At 51.4% G+C, this 16,220-nt stretch overlaps 3 protein-coding genes across 3 annotated transcripts; all 3 read right to left on the minus strand.

The window, feature by feature from the left end:
* Positions 1-8,615: 8,615 nt before the first annotated feature.
* IUM83_08806 (Amino Acid/Auxin Permease (AAAP) Family) lies at positions 8,616-9,050 on the minus strand (the record flags this gene model as incomplete). Its single annotated transcript, XM_067933202.1, has 1 exon — positions 8,616-9,050. One exon carries the CDS (start codon positions 9,048-9,050, stop codon positions 8,616-8,618), a length of 435 nt encoding a protein of 144 aa, XP_067794220.1.
* Positions 9,051-9,296: 246 nt separating this feature from the next.
* IUM83_08807 (RWD domain-containing protein 3) lies at positions 9,297-9,749 on the minus strand (the record flags this gene model as incomplete). The annotated part of the gene is made up of 1 exon (XM_067933203.1): positions 9,297-9,749. One exon carries the CDS (start codon positions 9,747-9,749, stop codon positions 9,297-9,299), a length of 453 nt encoding a protein of 150 aa, XP_067794123.1.
* An 89-nt stretch (positions 9,750-9,838) lies between these two features.
* Positions 9,839-15,551, minus strand: IUM83_08808 (Amino Acid/Auxin Permease (AAAP) Family; the record flags this gene model as incomplete). The annotated part of the gene is made up of 4 exons (XM_067933204.1): positions 9,839-10,101; positions 11,526-11,927; positions 14,564-15,086; positions 15,168-15,551. The coding sequence occupies 4 exons, from the start codon at positions 15,549-15,551 to the stop codon at positions 9,839-9,841; spliced, it is 1,572 nt and encodes a 523-aa protein (XP_067794288.1).
* Between the last annotated feature and the right edge of the window lie 669 nt (positions 15,552-16,220).

Raw genomic sequence — 16,220 nt, forward strand, 5'->3', positions numbered from 1 at the left:
TAATGCTGCATATAAGACTACATATTATACTGCATCGTAAACTGAATGTTAGACTGATCATTATTCTGAATACTTTGGATAGATCCGGGAGATGAAGATGTCGAAGTCAGCGCACTGGGCAACGAGCTGCTAGCAGACAACAATGATGATCTGAACACGGTGGGAGACGGAGACAATGAACCGCAGTATGGCGCAATGGAGTCGGGCGACGAAGCTGAGAAGGACGACATCGAGACGGGTGAGCTCGACTCGGATGAAGATATGGAGCCCCAATGCGCTCCGGATGATGACCTCGATGACCCGGAGGGGACCGAGCAGGAGATCACCGCCGAGGTTCTTTTCGCCGAGAACTTTTTGAGTCAGTTTGGCGGCGAAGACGAAGTTTTGGCGGGCAACCTCAAGACCCAAGTACTGCGTGAAATGTCCGCAACAGGTTGGGAAGACGTCGTTACTCCAGATACCGCTGAGTACCTCACGACTCCGTATGAGCCTGTGAATGACGTTGGGAGTTATCCAGGCATTCGCCAAGGATACTCGGGGCCTACTGCGGACGTTTTACGGCGGGGTGATTCACCACTCGCGCTATTCTTCTACTTCCTGCCTGTGGTACTCTGGCAGCATATCGCTGCCTGTTCAAACGAGTACCATCGTGAGATGTTGCCGCTGAGGGTGGAAGGAGCCTATCTACGCTACAAAAATAAGAGGCGCCTGAATCACAAGCTGCCGCGAAAGACCAAGCGCGACATTCAGCATGAGATGGAGGGAATGAAGCCCATCCTGCCACACGAGTTGTGTCGGTGGGTTGGGTTGCTCGTGGCAAGGACCATTGCACCCAATCGAGAGAAGCTGTCAAACCACTGGAAGACTACAGACGACGGAGCTATCTCTCGTGGGGGCTTTGGTTCGGTCCTTGGGAGAGATCGATTCATGGAGATCTCGCGCAATCTCCATTTCAACTCTAACAGCGACCCACGAGCCCAAACCGACCGTGCCTGGAAGATCCGGAAACTTGTCGAAGTCCTGCAGCGGACTTTCGCCCGAGGGTATGTTGCGCCTTCGCATCTGGCATTCGACGAGGCAGTGCTGCCGTCTCGCTCTTCGTTCAACAAGATGCGTGTGTACATGAAAGACAAGCCGCACAAGTGGGGCACCAAGCTCTTCATGCTCTGCAGTGCTGTAACCGCGTACTGCATTCGGTAAGTTTTTTTTGGAATTCGAAATTGGTTGTGCTGTATTATGCAGTTTACTGTTACTAAATCGGTTATGGTTATGCTGTATATCGACAGTTTTGAAGTCTATTGCGGGAAGAAGCAGCATGCCAGCGATGCTCACAAGCCCGACATGAAGTCAGGGCCTGCAGCAGTGGTTCGAAACTTACTCGAGGTATTCGGTCCGGATGCTCGGAAGCAGGGGATGCGGCTGATCGTCATTGACCGGTTCTACACGTCGGTCGCATTGGCAATTCAGCTGTTGCTGATGGGCTTTTACTGTGTGGGCACGATCATGACGAACCGCCTGGGGTACTGCAAAGCTGTGATTGAGAGGAAAAAAACGCGCCCCAAAGATATCGCCCGTGGCTCGTTCAAGATGGCGAAATCCAAGCTTGTGCCCAACATGACCGCGATTAGCTGGTGGGACTCGCGCCCGGTTCATTTTCTCTGCACGGGGGGGAAACTGGAGCTTGATCGAGTTGGTCGCCAGGACGGCGCAGCCCAGGTGGAAGTGCCATGCCCCCGAGTCGTAAAAGACTACCATGCGTTCATGGGGGGCGTGGACGTGCATGACCAGTTGCGGCTGCAGCGGTACTCACTGCAGCGGGCTCTACGGTTCAAAAAATACTACAAGTCACTTGCGCTCGGCTTGATCGACTTAGCAATCGTGAACAGCTACATCGTGCACAAGGCCTACTACCAGAACAAGCAGTCCCGCCACCTGAGCCACGTCAAATTCATGAAAAAGCTACACCTGCAGCTCTGCCGTGCGCAAGCGTCGGATATGTACGAGGGCAACGCCTTCGGGACGGTGCAGCCAGCGCCCCCACCAGCGTATGAGCCCATTCCGGTCGGTGGCAATGAAGCCACCTCACACACAGCTCGCCAAGTCGACGAGTGGCGCAACGAGGGGTCGCAAGCCAAGAGGCGGCAGCGAACTTGCAAAGTATGCTCGGTGCTGCGCACGGGCAAGCAGCGAGCGTCAACTACAGCCTACTTTTGCGGAAGCTGCAGTGAGAAGGGTCCTGTATTCCTCTGTATGAGGGCGCGACGCCAAGTTCGCGGGGTTGCAATGACTTGTTGGGACATGTGGCACAAGGAATGGATGCACGGGAAGCTGATTCCTGTGGACAATGGCAATACAATCCGAATGCGCAAGGTTACAGATGTACCAGGTACACCTTCGACGCCTAGTACTCCGACGACACCTGCGTCGAGCAAACGACGTCGGACAACGCCGTAGGGAGTAAGTCGCATATTATCCAGATGTTTAAGCTGCATAAATACTTGATAACTCTGATTGCGTGCGTGTCGTTTTTCACGTAAGCACTCTCTTTACCAATGCTGCGCAGCTTCAATCGCCTGTCTTCTCGCACGCCCATCTAACCCTGCATCAAGTTCAAGCAGGCCGATCTTGACCTGCATCCTATGACCCCAGTTTATGAGCACTGTATCGCTGCTATACGTGTACTCCAGCAGCTGTTGATGCTGGATGCTTACTTCATTAGACATTTGTATACAGCAAAAAACGTTCAGTGACGTTTTCTTTGATCGCGTTACCAGCAAAGTTTGATCGCGTTGCCAGCTAGGGATGACACCCCAACTCCGTATTTGATAAACTGTATGGGAAGTATCATTTTTCAAATTTTAGAAAATGAGGACAAGGCGCGGTGCCGGTGAGCGCGGGTTCTGTTCCGCCTCTGCCCTGTCAATTTCCTTGGTAAACCGTATTATGCAGCTTAACTGTGTGAGATTGGCTAACAACATGCAGTATACGACGGTTTTAGCACCGCTCTACACACTTTTGCAAATCTCGATCCCTTTATATACAAACGTCAAGTCAAATTATGCTGCATATGCAGGTTAAACTTTTTTTTTGGCGGCCGGTCTGGAGGGGTTAAGACCGTTAGACACAGCCAATCACAGTACTACGGCCTGAACCCCTTCCTGATCAGTTCGCAGTTCGAAGAACTGTCGTTTGGGGCTGTTTTTCGGATGTCATCAAGTAACAGAGGTGCAACACTAGCCATCTCTGGAATACTGGGCGGTTAAACATCAACAGCGCCTGCAGTCATCCAGAGATCTACGACTACTTCGGCATTCGACAACTCGTGGGTCATGAGAGACGTGCTGTTCTCGTCGCTGCAGGGAGAGTGCACCTTCATGATGCCGCCGCCGCACCGGCTGCGCCCGCTCACTACGGCCATCGGCCGGTTTCTTCGTCTGGCTCGACGACGAGACCGTGAACACCTACGTCGAGCATAATTTCGAGGTGAGCGTGTGCGGAGCATGAACAGGGTAGTTGTCCGCACGGTGCACTGTAGAAGCCCAGCATCCGCCGGTCTCCGTCCAGTTTTGCATGAATGGAGCCGTCGCTGCGATACGAAATCACGTCCTATATGTCGTTTGTTTCAACTCGGCTCGTGACGGCCGAGTGTTGATGTGTATTCGCGAAGCGAGCGCTGAAGAGTGAGGTGTTGGAGTATTAAAGAGTCACGGGGTTTGCTACTGCAGTTCGCGTTAGCTCAAATTTTTGTTGAAAATAGAGAACTGCACTAGAAGCAGTCTACATGTCGTCGTTTGTTTCAACCTTCGAACTGCGCCTCCCCCCCGGGTCCACCACCCGGGTTCCCGAATAAAGTATTATAAGCTGCAGTTTGCACGTTCTCTGGATTTTATCCCGAGTCCTTGGACGGATGCCACTCATTCTCCCATCGAAATGCCTGCTGAATATTATTCGTTCAGTTCGGTTCAACAGGCGGTTGACGGACTGTGGTGTTGAATTACCTGTGCTCTAATCAAAGTATGCTGGTGTGTTGACCCATCCAGTTTTTATTAAGTAAAAAAAAAACTATTACTTCGAACAACTTGTATTCGAGTATAATACCTGTGACAGGTAATTTATCTGATCACTCGAGCGACATCCGCGAGTTTTTTCCGCATTCAGGCAACATGTAGTCCTCGTGGTAGTATCCTCCGCTCATTAAGACAAAGTTGTGCGCCGCACGACGAGAAGCTCTGAAATTTCGTGGCCTAAATTTGAAGAAGCAGATGAAACAAAGCTACGCCCTGCCTCGATTTGTTAATTTATCGTAGCCTACGCGACGTGGACGCGGTCACAGGCAAGTTCTAACCAAGCCGTGCTTCACCCGAAACAGCTCTGGACTTTAATTTGCAGAAAACAATAGATAGATTCTTGCTGTGGTACTGCTCTCATCTCTTCTTTAATAACAGGAATAGGTAGTTCAGTTGTTGCTTCCACTGCCCTATAGCCCTAATCGGATCTAGTACAGCGGTAGGAGCTAAAGTAGAACTGCATTGCAATACTAAATGGGAAGTTTTCCTTCTCTTTCTATCAGTCACACTCCAAGAGAGCACTGCTTGAAGCTGACACGGTATTACTACTGTAGTTGAAGGCGTGTTCGACTTCAAAACGTCAGAAGCAGCTATTATCGGCTGTGTTGAACGGACTGGTTGAATGGAAATACACAACCAGCAACCGCAAATCCGGTCGTCTCACCACAAATACTAACTTGTTTTATCAAAGAATGGTATGGATCCCCAGGGAGTAGCATTTTCAAAACCGCAATGGACGGTGGTGACGACGACGACTTGAGGTTGGTACAGGCTATCGCTGCCTTGCGGCCTTGCTGCAGAGAAGTCAAGGTGGTGCTTAACGGCGCATTGTTGTGAGCGCTAAATAGTACTGAAGAAATTGGTTCTCTTCTGGGTCCAAGGGCGCCTCTTCTTCTTTTCTGATGCCACCATTCTAGTTCCCAACTGTGCAAGATGAGATGAGACGGCTGTTGTGGTGGCGTAGGAAAGTTGTTTGGTCCTCTGGGATGGCGTTGGATGCTATGAACGTGTCCAGTAGCAGGAGTTTCAAATGGACAAGTGGCATACTTCGTCTTCGTCGCGGCTGAGGAAGGTATTCTACGTTGTGTGGGCTAGTGAGCAGGTTTCAAGATACCACGAGCTATGATTCGCGATGTTATTGTCCGTCAACTATATTTTTTTTACGGAATATTGATCCTATCCCACGGAAGTGCTCCCACAGGTCAGGGACCCTAAAATGACGAAGAAAGCAGCACTATCAGCGAGCAAGAGATTGAGGAAAGAGGATTGGAGTTCATTAAAGGGATCTTCGGGAAGAATGCCGGAATCGCCAACGGACTCGGCAACATGCAGAAAAGTCGTGACGTTGCGGCAGTTTTGAAAAATCCTTCGATGAAAGAACTGGGGAACGCGATATCAAGCAACCCAAGTGCCATGGCGAAGTTGCTGGAAAATTCGGGATCGATCAAAAGATTGGAAAAAAGACCTCGTAGTCGCGAAAGCTGCGACTGCTCTGGAAAATTCCAACGTCAAGATCAGTAATTTTTGTGCTGGATAGCCTAAACTTAATGGAGAGTTGTCATCTTCACTCTTATATGTATCATGTTAGTTTTGCTTGCGCTTACGGTGGTTACCGAAGTGGTGTATGTACCATAGAGCAACTTCGACATGCCCCAGATTGCAGGCTGAATGATAGATGCTCCGGTTATAGCACAAATCGGAGAGTGTTCGAATAAATTCCAGCAAACCAAAGTGTACACATCAAGCAGCATCCATGTATAGAGCGGCTGCCCAACGTGAAAGTATAACCACTTCCTGGCATTTTACAGACTGATCTTCAATCAGCCATTTTACGCTATCAAAATGACCATTTGAAGCTGCCGCCTTCACGGTTACACTCGAGCACTTAGCCTCAACCGTCGAGATCAAGTACTTCAGAATATCCAAATGGTTACCTTCGGCTGCTTTTATCGTAGCTTCTCTTGAGCAACCCTCTCGGCTGTGCTCATGCAAAAAGTTGACTACATCCAGGTGTCCATTTGCTGCTGCTCTATCCATCGCAAACTCCGAACAAACTGCGTCACCTGTAAAGTGTAGCCAAGAAACCAGTTCGAGATGGCCACTTGCCGCTGGGATATCAATATTCCCCTTAGACCAAGTTCGCCGATATGGGCGTGCAACCATTTCACTACATCCAAACGATTTCCCCTTTCTACTGATTCCATAGCTTTTTTGGTAAATCCTTCTGAACGATTAGCATGCAACCATTTCAGCACAAGAAGATGGCCAGCAGATGCCGCCGAATCCATAGCGGAAGTTGTGCACCCTTCTGTCCGGTTGAGATACAGCCACTGAATAACTTCTAGGTGCCCGTGTGCAGCGGCTCTATCCATAGCGTCTGGCGTACATCCTTCCGGTCTGTTCGAATGGAGCCACTTGACCAGCTCCAAGTGGCCATGGGAGGCTGCTTCATCCATCACACGCGCTGTAAAGCCCTCAATGTTGTTTGTATGGCACCACTGCATCATTTCAAGGCTCCCACGAAAAGCTGCCGTGTATGGAGCACGATGCCAACCTTCTCCACACTTACATTCATGCACCCACCTGATTACTGCGAGGGAGTTCTTGCTATCCTGATGATAAACACTGACTTGTAGTGGTTTCGTCCTTATGTCATGCAAGAATTGAGCGGTCTCGAGGTCCCCCCGGTTACCAGCTGCAGCAACAGCATGATCAATTGAAGATTGGTCCCATTTAGCATTCATCGCCAACCACTTGAGCTGTTCGAAGTCCCCCTTTTCTGCAGCATAGGAAAGATCGCACGCAACTTTCGGGAATACCCGCACAAATCATTGAACCACCTCCATATTACCGAGGCGTGAGGCGTTCGAAAACAGTCTCCATTCCATCCGATTATTGGTGAACACCTTCGAACCTTTACAGCGGTGCAGCCACTGCAGTATCGGCAGGTCTCAAGCGTCAACTATGGCCGATACTGTCTCAACTCGGGGTGTCGTTGATACAATCGCTCAATCGCAGTCAAGGCGTCTTGTTTGCCTAAAAGTCGCCGTTGTGAGGCTTAAGGGCACTTATGTAGTCCTGAGAAGTTAGTTCCACTTGGGATCTCCATATATCCGTACGTGAATGACTTGGATGAGAAATCTGAAAGGGGGTAGTTAGACGCTAGAGCTGCCGCGATTGAGACTACACAGAGTCTCGATGGGTGAATATTCGTCAGCTTCACTTCTTGAACAGAAACAATCGATGCTTTGCTCCACCCGTATGCCACCCAGCCCCATCTTTCATGATTCATCGACTCTCCTCGGTCACATGATATTCCCACGTTCAGTACCAAGCTCTGGATTGACGATGCCTCCGCTACCGCGGAGCAAACTTGTTTCGTGGTAGACTTGCTTGAAAGGGTAACGTGTAGGTCTTCAGTGGTTCCGCTCCGTTGAAGAGAGAAGGAATCGCATGGGTTCCCCCGCGACGTAGAAGCCGCGCCACCGGAGAGCAGGGCGTTCAGTAGAGAACCAGCATTGTTCAAGGCCGCTCCAGGATGTCTTTCGAGTAAAGCGTCACCAAGATTTAACCTTAGCGTTGACAAACTCGTCCGAGCCAGCGCCATAGTTACCAATGCTGTACCTGGCGCTGAGAACATCGACACGATTGTCTCTACCGCACGCGTCATTGAGCTAGGAGGCGATCGCCCCCACGCTTGAAGTGCGTTGGTAGTGTCATCAAATGCACTTAGGTGTACAACGGGTGGAATCAAAGCTTTGAACGCTGATCAAACGTCAGCGAAAAGCACGTCGACTATTGTACACTCGTGTACGTCATCAATTATTTGGGGTCCTCGGACCGGTATCGCCACATGCTCCGCAGTCCACTCAACCACGTTACGCGTACTGTCACAATTGCAGTCTCCTTCAGCCTGGAGGCCCATGAACTCCGACAACACTCCGGCCATTTGGCGTCTCATCGCCTCCAACGTCTCCATCGCTTGACGAAACTCCGACAAATACTTGTTTGGGTCCTCTGGGCATCCGAAAAGATCGCCCCACGTTACCGTCGCCTGGACTGCAACCGCGTCCTCCGAACTCAATGTCCCCACTAAATAGCACTCCCAGATCGGGAACACGAGGATATAATCCGGTGTGAACATATCGTTGAAGTTGTCTGCGACCACCACAAACTCAGACAAAAGTTCCAAAACCCCTGGTCGACTCACCATCGCAAGTACATTGAACAGCTCCGGCTTCTCGAATCCGCTGCAGCCTCTCTCGATCACGTTTACTGGCTGCGGTTGCAGTCAACGGCACCGGAATCGAGCACCTTCCAGCTAGGGCTTCGTACCCCTTAGGCAGTGATGGCCAGCATCGGGCGTTGCTGCAGGAAGTTGAAGTTGTAATGTTGCCTGGACCCAGAGGAGTGGTTCTGGGAGAAGAATAATCGGACGAAGTGGGGCTAAAGACGAAATGTATTTGTTGTTGGGCACAGATAAAACCACTCTATGGTATAAAGCCTCCACCAGGCCAGGCTGCTTTCGTTCGCAGTGGCAGTTCGGGCTTAGTTGGTGCTGTTGTTGCGGATGTAGTACGGGGTGTTCATGAACTCCTCCTCGCAGTACGGGAACAGCGTGTCGTCGTCCGAGGGCGTGAACAGATGCTTGCCAGCGTAGATCATGACGTAGCAGCCGGCGAAGGCGCAGCCCACGATCACAATCATCGAGGCGCCCTTGTCGAAGATAGACATGGTCCTCCACGACACGCGCATGTAGATGATGAGCGGCATGAGCAGGCAGCTCGTCGTGTGGGCCGTGGCACCTGTGAAGTCCTGCAGGTCGAGGAAGCGCTTGCGAGCGAGCACAGCGATGACCACGAGGATGGCGATGATGGCAATGCGCAGGGCGATGTAGCGCAGCGGGTTGTTCTTGTACGGCGTGTGCAGCTCCTCCTCGCTGATCTCCTCGCCGAACTCTAGGGCGACGCGCAGGTGCGACATACGGCCCTCGGACTTCTCAACCAAGCTAGCAGCAGACACCTGACGGCCGTCCAGCGGCGTGGAGCTCTGGATCAGAGGAGGGGAAATACAGTACTGTATGGAACTGGAAACGCTACAACGACGTAATAACCACGGCCATAGCGTGCGGCAGTAATAATCACGGGCGAAATTACTGTGTATTCGCTCTGTTTCAGAGAGAGAGAGAGAGAGAGAGAGAGAGAGAGAGAGAGAGAGAGACTCATACAGTCAGATCTCGGCGTCGACATCGATCACAGTGGTCACATTCGACATGTCCTGGTTCACCCTGAGGAATGATAGCACTTCGAAGTTTGCCGCGCGCATGCAGCTTCGCTGCGGCGTCAAAATCATCTTGCTCTCAGAGAACAAACGCTCGCACGCGTTGGAGGTGGCGGGGGTAAGGTTGAGAAGGGCGCTGTACTGTACATCTTGCTCGCCACGCCGCTGCTTGCGCCCAGCCGCCATAACTTGCTCAGCGTAGCTGGGCTCGCACGACTTCCTCTTGGAGAGCGTTGCAGCGCCGTTGCGAGTCACCGCTCCTGAGCGGTCGGTGCCGCTGTCCTCGTCGACCTCGAAAGGTGCCAAAACCGCCACCTCCGCGCTCGCCAACTTGGTGCCGTTGATGACCTTCACAATGCCGTTCTCAAAAGCGGGAGAGTGCACGATCCTTGCACTCGGCATGAGATACTCGCACGTAACGGCATACTCACCGAGAAGAGAGTCGAAGAGGAAACGCACCTCAGCCAAGCTGCCTCTGGCCGCTGAAGCCACTAGGTCACACTCTCAAACCTCTTCATGTGGTCGAGCAGCTCGACCAGGTTGCGGTGGGTGGCGCCCGTCGGCACGAGGTCCTCGACGGCGTCAGCCTTGCAGATTTCCGCCCGGATGCGGACGTAGCGGTGCAGCATCTCGAACGTCGAGGACCAGCGCGTGGCGTTACGCTTGAGAGCGTGTAACGCGGTGTCCTTGGACAGCTCGGCCGCGTTGTTGGTACGCCGCAGCTGAGACATGAGGTTATTAACCTCGCCTAGCGCTGGCTCGTGATCAGATAAAAAAAAAATTAACAGCCAAGTTGAAGCAGTGAGTGGCGCAGCCAATCAATAGGCAGTCGAGCCGAGTCGCTGTGGCCTGGTTTGTGCTGCAATTGGCGCTAACAAGGAACCGGACCATGTCGAGAGTCTTGTGGTACACTGAAAGTACCATACGCAGCAGCTCGATGTGGGCATCGGCGTCTTGACTGCCCTCGTCCAGGGGCGAAAGAGCAAGGAGGCGCTGGTGCACAACCCCATCGATCTCATAAACGGCGAAGACGCCGATGTACTGTAGTGCATGGTGGAATGGCTCCACCCGCCGGACATGATCCCGAACGCAGTACCCATCCCCTTGTCCAGAGCAGCGCCAATCTTGGCAGCAACCGCCTGCATGCACCGGCGCAAAGTCATGGAGCTGATGGGCCGCCACTTGGACATGTCGCGGGTGGACTCATTGTCCACCTCGCTGATCGGCATGTTACGATCGACAACCCACCGCAGCCACTGGTAGCGGTGGGCCGTCTCCTCCGACACGAAGCCGTAGTCTTACAGCGGCCGCTTGCCACTGCCGTGCGCAGCAGCGAACTACGAGCGGAAGTCGTCGTGCTTGCCGGCGAGGTGGCTCACGAGGTTGGTGTAGCCCGTCGCCGGCAGCTGCTTCCTGTCCGCGCCGCACAGCTTGCAGCGGAATATAGAGTCACCGAGGGACTGATAGAAGTAGGCTGACATCTCCTTGTTGCTGACCATGATGGCGAATTGGTGGGAGGGATGAGAAGGAGGCAGAGGGTTGCGTGGTCAATAGACTGACGATTGAGAAATGCCAAGTGGTCTCAGGACCTTGTGGGAGGTCGATTCTCAGTTGGAGCCGGTGAATTGGTGGTTGCAAGGGTTTCAGCTCGGCTTAGCCACCCGTTCTCATTTGACAAATGGTGTAGTACCGTATTCTACTGCAATTATTGTCTATATATTATTATACGCAAATCTCTAGACACCGTAATACATAATTGAATGCGTCCAATTCAGTAACTACGGAACGGATTCTCAGTTGGAGCCGGTGAATTGGTGGTTGCAAGGGTTTCAGCTCGGCTTAGCCACCCGTTCTCATTTGACAAATGGTGTAGTACCGTATTCTACTGCAATTATTGTCTATATATTATTATACGCAAATCTCTAGACACCGTAATACATAATTGAATGCGTCCAATTCAGTAACTACGGAACGGATTCTCAGTTGGAGCCGGTGAATTGGTGGTTGCAAGGGTTTCAGCTCGGCTTAGCCACCCGTTCTCATTTGACAAATGGTGTAGTACCGTATTCTACTGCAATTATTGTCTATATATTATTATACGCAAATCTCTAGACACCGTAATACATAATTGAATGCGTCCAATTCAGTAACTACGGAACGGCAATCATTTTTTCCCACCCCTGCTCTGGATGTACGACTGCTTCTTGTGAATCTCCATATCGTGGTCGACGTTGGCCAGGTCGCGGTCGGTGTTGAAGCCCTCGATCTCCGGGCCCTTGTGCATGCCGAGGATGAGGCGTTCAGCCATGTAGAACGGGGGCATCATGAGCGTCGAAAAGGCGATGGAAATATGCATCTCCATGAACAGGTAGACCTTGACGACGGCACCACGGTCAGCGGTGAAGCCCAGCGGGGCCACGTCGAGCGGGTCCGACGTGCTCACGATCGAGTACAGGATGTTGCCCGACAATTGGCAGCCAACGGTGTAACCAGCGAGAGCGATGGCGAGGAAGAAGCCCGAGAGAAGAGGATGGTGATCACCACGACGCGGGGCATGCGCTGCGGCTGCGAGTGCTCGCGCTGCAGGTCAGGCACCACGATGGCGGCACCGTAGGCGAGCGCGAGGTTACCGAAGCAGGTCACTGTCGATGCCACTAGTGAAAGTGGCACGAATCCGAGTCAGAGCTGATGCCTCGAGGCAGCGCTGATGACCCGAGGTGCTCTGTAGGTACAAGTAGGACGAGGGTGAGCAGGTCAGTGGAAAAACTCAACGGTAACTTAGTCCTAAATTCACCACCTTTACGACAGGTTAACAGCCTCTCTTGCTTGTTGAGCAAACGGAGATGTCCTCGCACAGCTCCAACGAATACGAAGAAGTTCACCGTGAGCCTGAATCGCGAACGGAAGAAGCCGGGGAAGCTGGCCAAGGCGGGGAAGCCGGCCAAGGGGGGGGGGGGGAGCCGATGAAGCCACCGTGGAAATCGCAAGTGAATCTAAGCCGGAGATTAACGTCAAGCTCGTCAACATCGAGAACTTCTTGGGTGCGATTTGGGATGGCTACCTTGATGCTGGTGCTCACGAATGGTTTGAGCGTCTACAAATGCAAGCTGAGGATGCACAAACTCTCAATGGGCGTACGTGGCCGGAACCGGTCAAATGCAGCGTCCTATCCAACCATTTCACGGGAACGGCGAGTACCTGGTTCGTTCGGAACCGCAGCACGTTTCCGCGGGACTCTTTCCGCAATTTTGGGCGTGAATTCCTCCAAATGTTTCGGAGTGGTCTCTCCGCGCAACGCCAAGGCGTCTTGCTAGCGTCTACTACCAAGCTCCCTCACCAGTTATACAATGAGTACGCGCACCAATTGTCACAAATCACGACTGGACTGAATCATGGGAGAGGGAATGAGTACACTGAGCAACAGGCCACCCTCAGTACGTTCATTCAACTGGTATAACCTCGCTATCGTGATACACTGCTTGCCCAGATTGACGTGGAGGCGGACGAAACGTCTGGCGAGATTGAGAAAGCAATCAACTTACTCAGTCGGCTTGCAGGCTCGGACGGCCGCATGAAGAAACGTCGTTATGATGCAGCTTCTGAAGGCACCGATCACGGCAAGCGGTCGCGCACAGGACACGCAGCTCTTGCAGCTACCAGTAACCAAAAGAAGCCACGCGACCGATGGGATTTCAGCAACGCTCTGTGCAAGATTTGTGACCAGCGCAGGCATACAACCAACTACCATGACCATGTAGCCGAGCAGCAGCGCAAGCAGTCCACCAGTCAAACCGCTGGACACGCCGCAGCCGCAGTGCAGTCCTCCGATGAAGAATAAAGGCGCTGGGAGTCGACAGACACCGTGCCCAAACCATTCGATCCCGGCAAGACTATTGTGGAACACGTTGTTGACTCTGGTGCTTCATTTCACATGACTGGAATTCGAGAAGCTCTTCTGAACATTGCGCCTTGTGATGATCACACCGTTCAAATGGCTGATGGGCATATTGTTGTAGGAACAGAAGCCGGCGACCTCAAGATAGCCGACGGACCTCTTGGTATTGTACACAACGTTGTCTACATACCATCACTCGCTCAAACGCTCCTCTCCGCATCGGTGCTTACAACAGATGGATACAAGTGTGATTTCGGTGATAACGGATGTACCGTGTACGGACCACCTATCTTTCAAAGCACTATTTGTGATTGAGTGTACGTGAACACGAAAACGACTGCAAGTGGATTTGCAGCGACATCGCTCACAGTAACCTTCCCGATAGTTACAAACGATTCACTTGAAGCCTGGCATCGCCGATTGGGTCATTTGCATTATCAAGCAATACTGAACATGGAACGTGGTGGCCTCGTCCAAGGACTCCGCATCAAAGGTTCGAAGGCATTGCCCATGTAGTGGGCCTACTTTGGCTCACTACTTTAGCTTACACGTCGCGCTACGTGTATGAGGAAGCGTAGGAGTTTATTAATAATTTGAATTAATTATACTTGAGTCCACAAATATAATATAAATCAAATAAACACCAAGTAGCTAGTTTAAGGTAAAATGAGAAATGTATTTGTTTGTAAATTGATCTTCCTCCTAAACCTACTAAAACTGTTTATCATCTATGAAAGGGGTTGACAGCGGCTGGCTGTCAGAGCCCCGCCATTATGCACGTCTCTAATTGGTAGAAAGATGCTGCTTTGTACCAATAGGATCTTTGGGTATGTGTGGACCACTCATTGTGGTGGCCCGCTTCAATGTATCCATTGGTGTGACTTACACCAAGGTGAGGAAGTATCTAAAACCTTTAACAGATATTTATCTGTTAAACCATAAGTGACAAATGTCATGCACAAGTGACTGTTGTCACTTGTGTGTGTAACACCGTTACACCATCCCCCCGTTAAGCTTAGACGTGTCGGTCTCGACACGTCAATTAATATTGACTGCGGTAAATACCGCCAGCGCGACATCTTGAAGCAGCGGATATTGGCTCAGTACTGACCAGAACTCGTGCACTGTGATCTTCTTGTCTTTCAACAGCTTCAACTCGCGCGATCGGTGCTTCAAGCTGGCATGATACTTGACCAGCTCAATCGATGTGACTTCTTCCTTGTCGGGGCCGTGCCAGCTGGAGATGAAGTCCTGTACGCGTTACATTGTGTCAGCGTCCATGTCAACGCCACATAGCGCGGATCCAAAAGATACGCCACACCGTGTGCATCTCCGTAGACAAAGTTGAAGCGATCTTGAATGACGCGCACGATGCTGCTGTACTCGGTAAAGGGCATCTGGATGTCTTCAAAGAGCTTGCGCAGCTGGAGAAACATGTCGTAGGCATCCGACACCGGTGTGGTATTCCGCTTGAATGCCTTCTGGAAATTTGACAGGACGCTCAAGATCTTGACGGCCTTCTCCAGATTTTTGACGAAGTCACGAGCGGTGATGGTCGAGTAGGCGAAACGACGCTTGGCCTTCAGGTCTTTCGTTTTAGCCTTGAGAAAATCCCATGAGCTGACAAACGTGAATAGTAATTCCTCCGAGCCCAACATAGAGGAAAAACACTTCTCGATAGTTCCCCAACGGGTGTCAGCAGGCAGCACCAAAGCCGATTTCCCTTCAGCCTTTTGAAGGCGGCGCAGCTCGTACCAAAGCTGCTGGCTCTTCTTCAGGAAGCGAACGACCGTCCTACAGTCAGACTCCAGCTTGTTCAGCCACTTCAGCTTGGCTACAAGATCCTTTACTGCCAGATGGATAACGTGAGACGCGCATCAATGAAAGAACGTTATAGGGTACTTGGGCTGAAGGCTCTTCCATACCAGCTTGTTCGTAGGGGTGTTGTCCGTCACTACAGCGCTGACAGTCAACCACGAGTAGTCGTGGATCACTCTCTCGATATCTGAGGCTAAGAAAGTAGCATCATGCGAAACAGCACCGGTGTAAACGGACTCCAGGAAGAACGTTTTCTCGCCACAAATGGCAACGTAGTTCAGGACTGCTTTCCCGGTCACGTCAGTCCATGCGTCCGTCGTAAGAGTGCAAGGCTGTCCACTGAGCTCATGTGCCATCCGCAGTCGGTAGTCCTCGTAGCACGAGTCCAACAGCGATGTCGCTAACTGCTGTCGTGTAGGAACGAACGATCCAGGTTGAAGGAGTGATAGCGCAGCTGCCAGCGTCGGATGCGATATCTTGTTGAAGGCCATGCCGGTCGAGTAAAACAAAAGCGCAAAGCGCTTTTGAAACGATAACCTTTTCTATGGGTCAACCGCTGCGCAGGTCAAAATTGGGTCAACACTTTTTATGGGTCAAAAGTTGGTCAAAAGTGGGCAACCTTTTGTTATGGTCAAAATTGGATCAAATTTTATCACGACGAAGAGGGTATTCTACTAGCTGTAAAAAAAAGTGGAAGACCGGCGGTTTCTCATGTCGTCGTGCGTTTGCGTGCCGTTAACTATATGTTAGGGTGTTGTGGGATAACTAGACAATTGTGAATTCGCTGGATTTTTGTGTGCTGTTGTGATTTAATATCTACCCCACTATTGTAGGGTTGCTGAGAATTGTTACTTCGATCGCTCTATCGTCATTGCTCCATCGCGTTTGCCAGTAGTATGATCGCTCGCTATATCGTTTCGTAGTAACGTGGGTGGTCAGAAATCGTGGTGTTATTCGTACAGCGCCTAAGCGGTCATTTTGAAATCTACCAAGTTCAAAATACCACCACCACCACAACCGTACCGCACCCAAGCACCAAGCCCCATGAACGCAGGATACGCCTCCGATGAATCGATGTTCAACTCGCTCCTGTCCGAAGGATCCGAGTTCAGCGCCACAGAAATGGTTATACTGCTGGGTCAATCATCAAGCTCGGAAGT

Source organism: Phytophthora cinnamomi, assembly GCF_018691715.1.
Source record: "Phytophthora cinnamomi strain GKB4 chromosome Unknown Contig26, whole genome shotgun sequence".
Lineage (NCBI taxonomy): Eukaryota > Oomycota > Peronosporomycetes > Peronosporales > Peronosporaceae > Phytophthora > Phytophthora cinnamomi.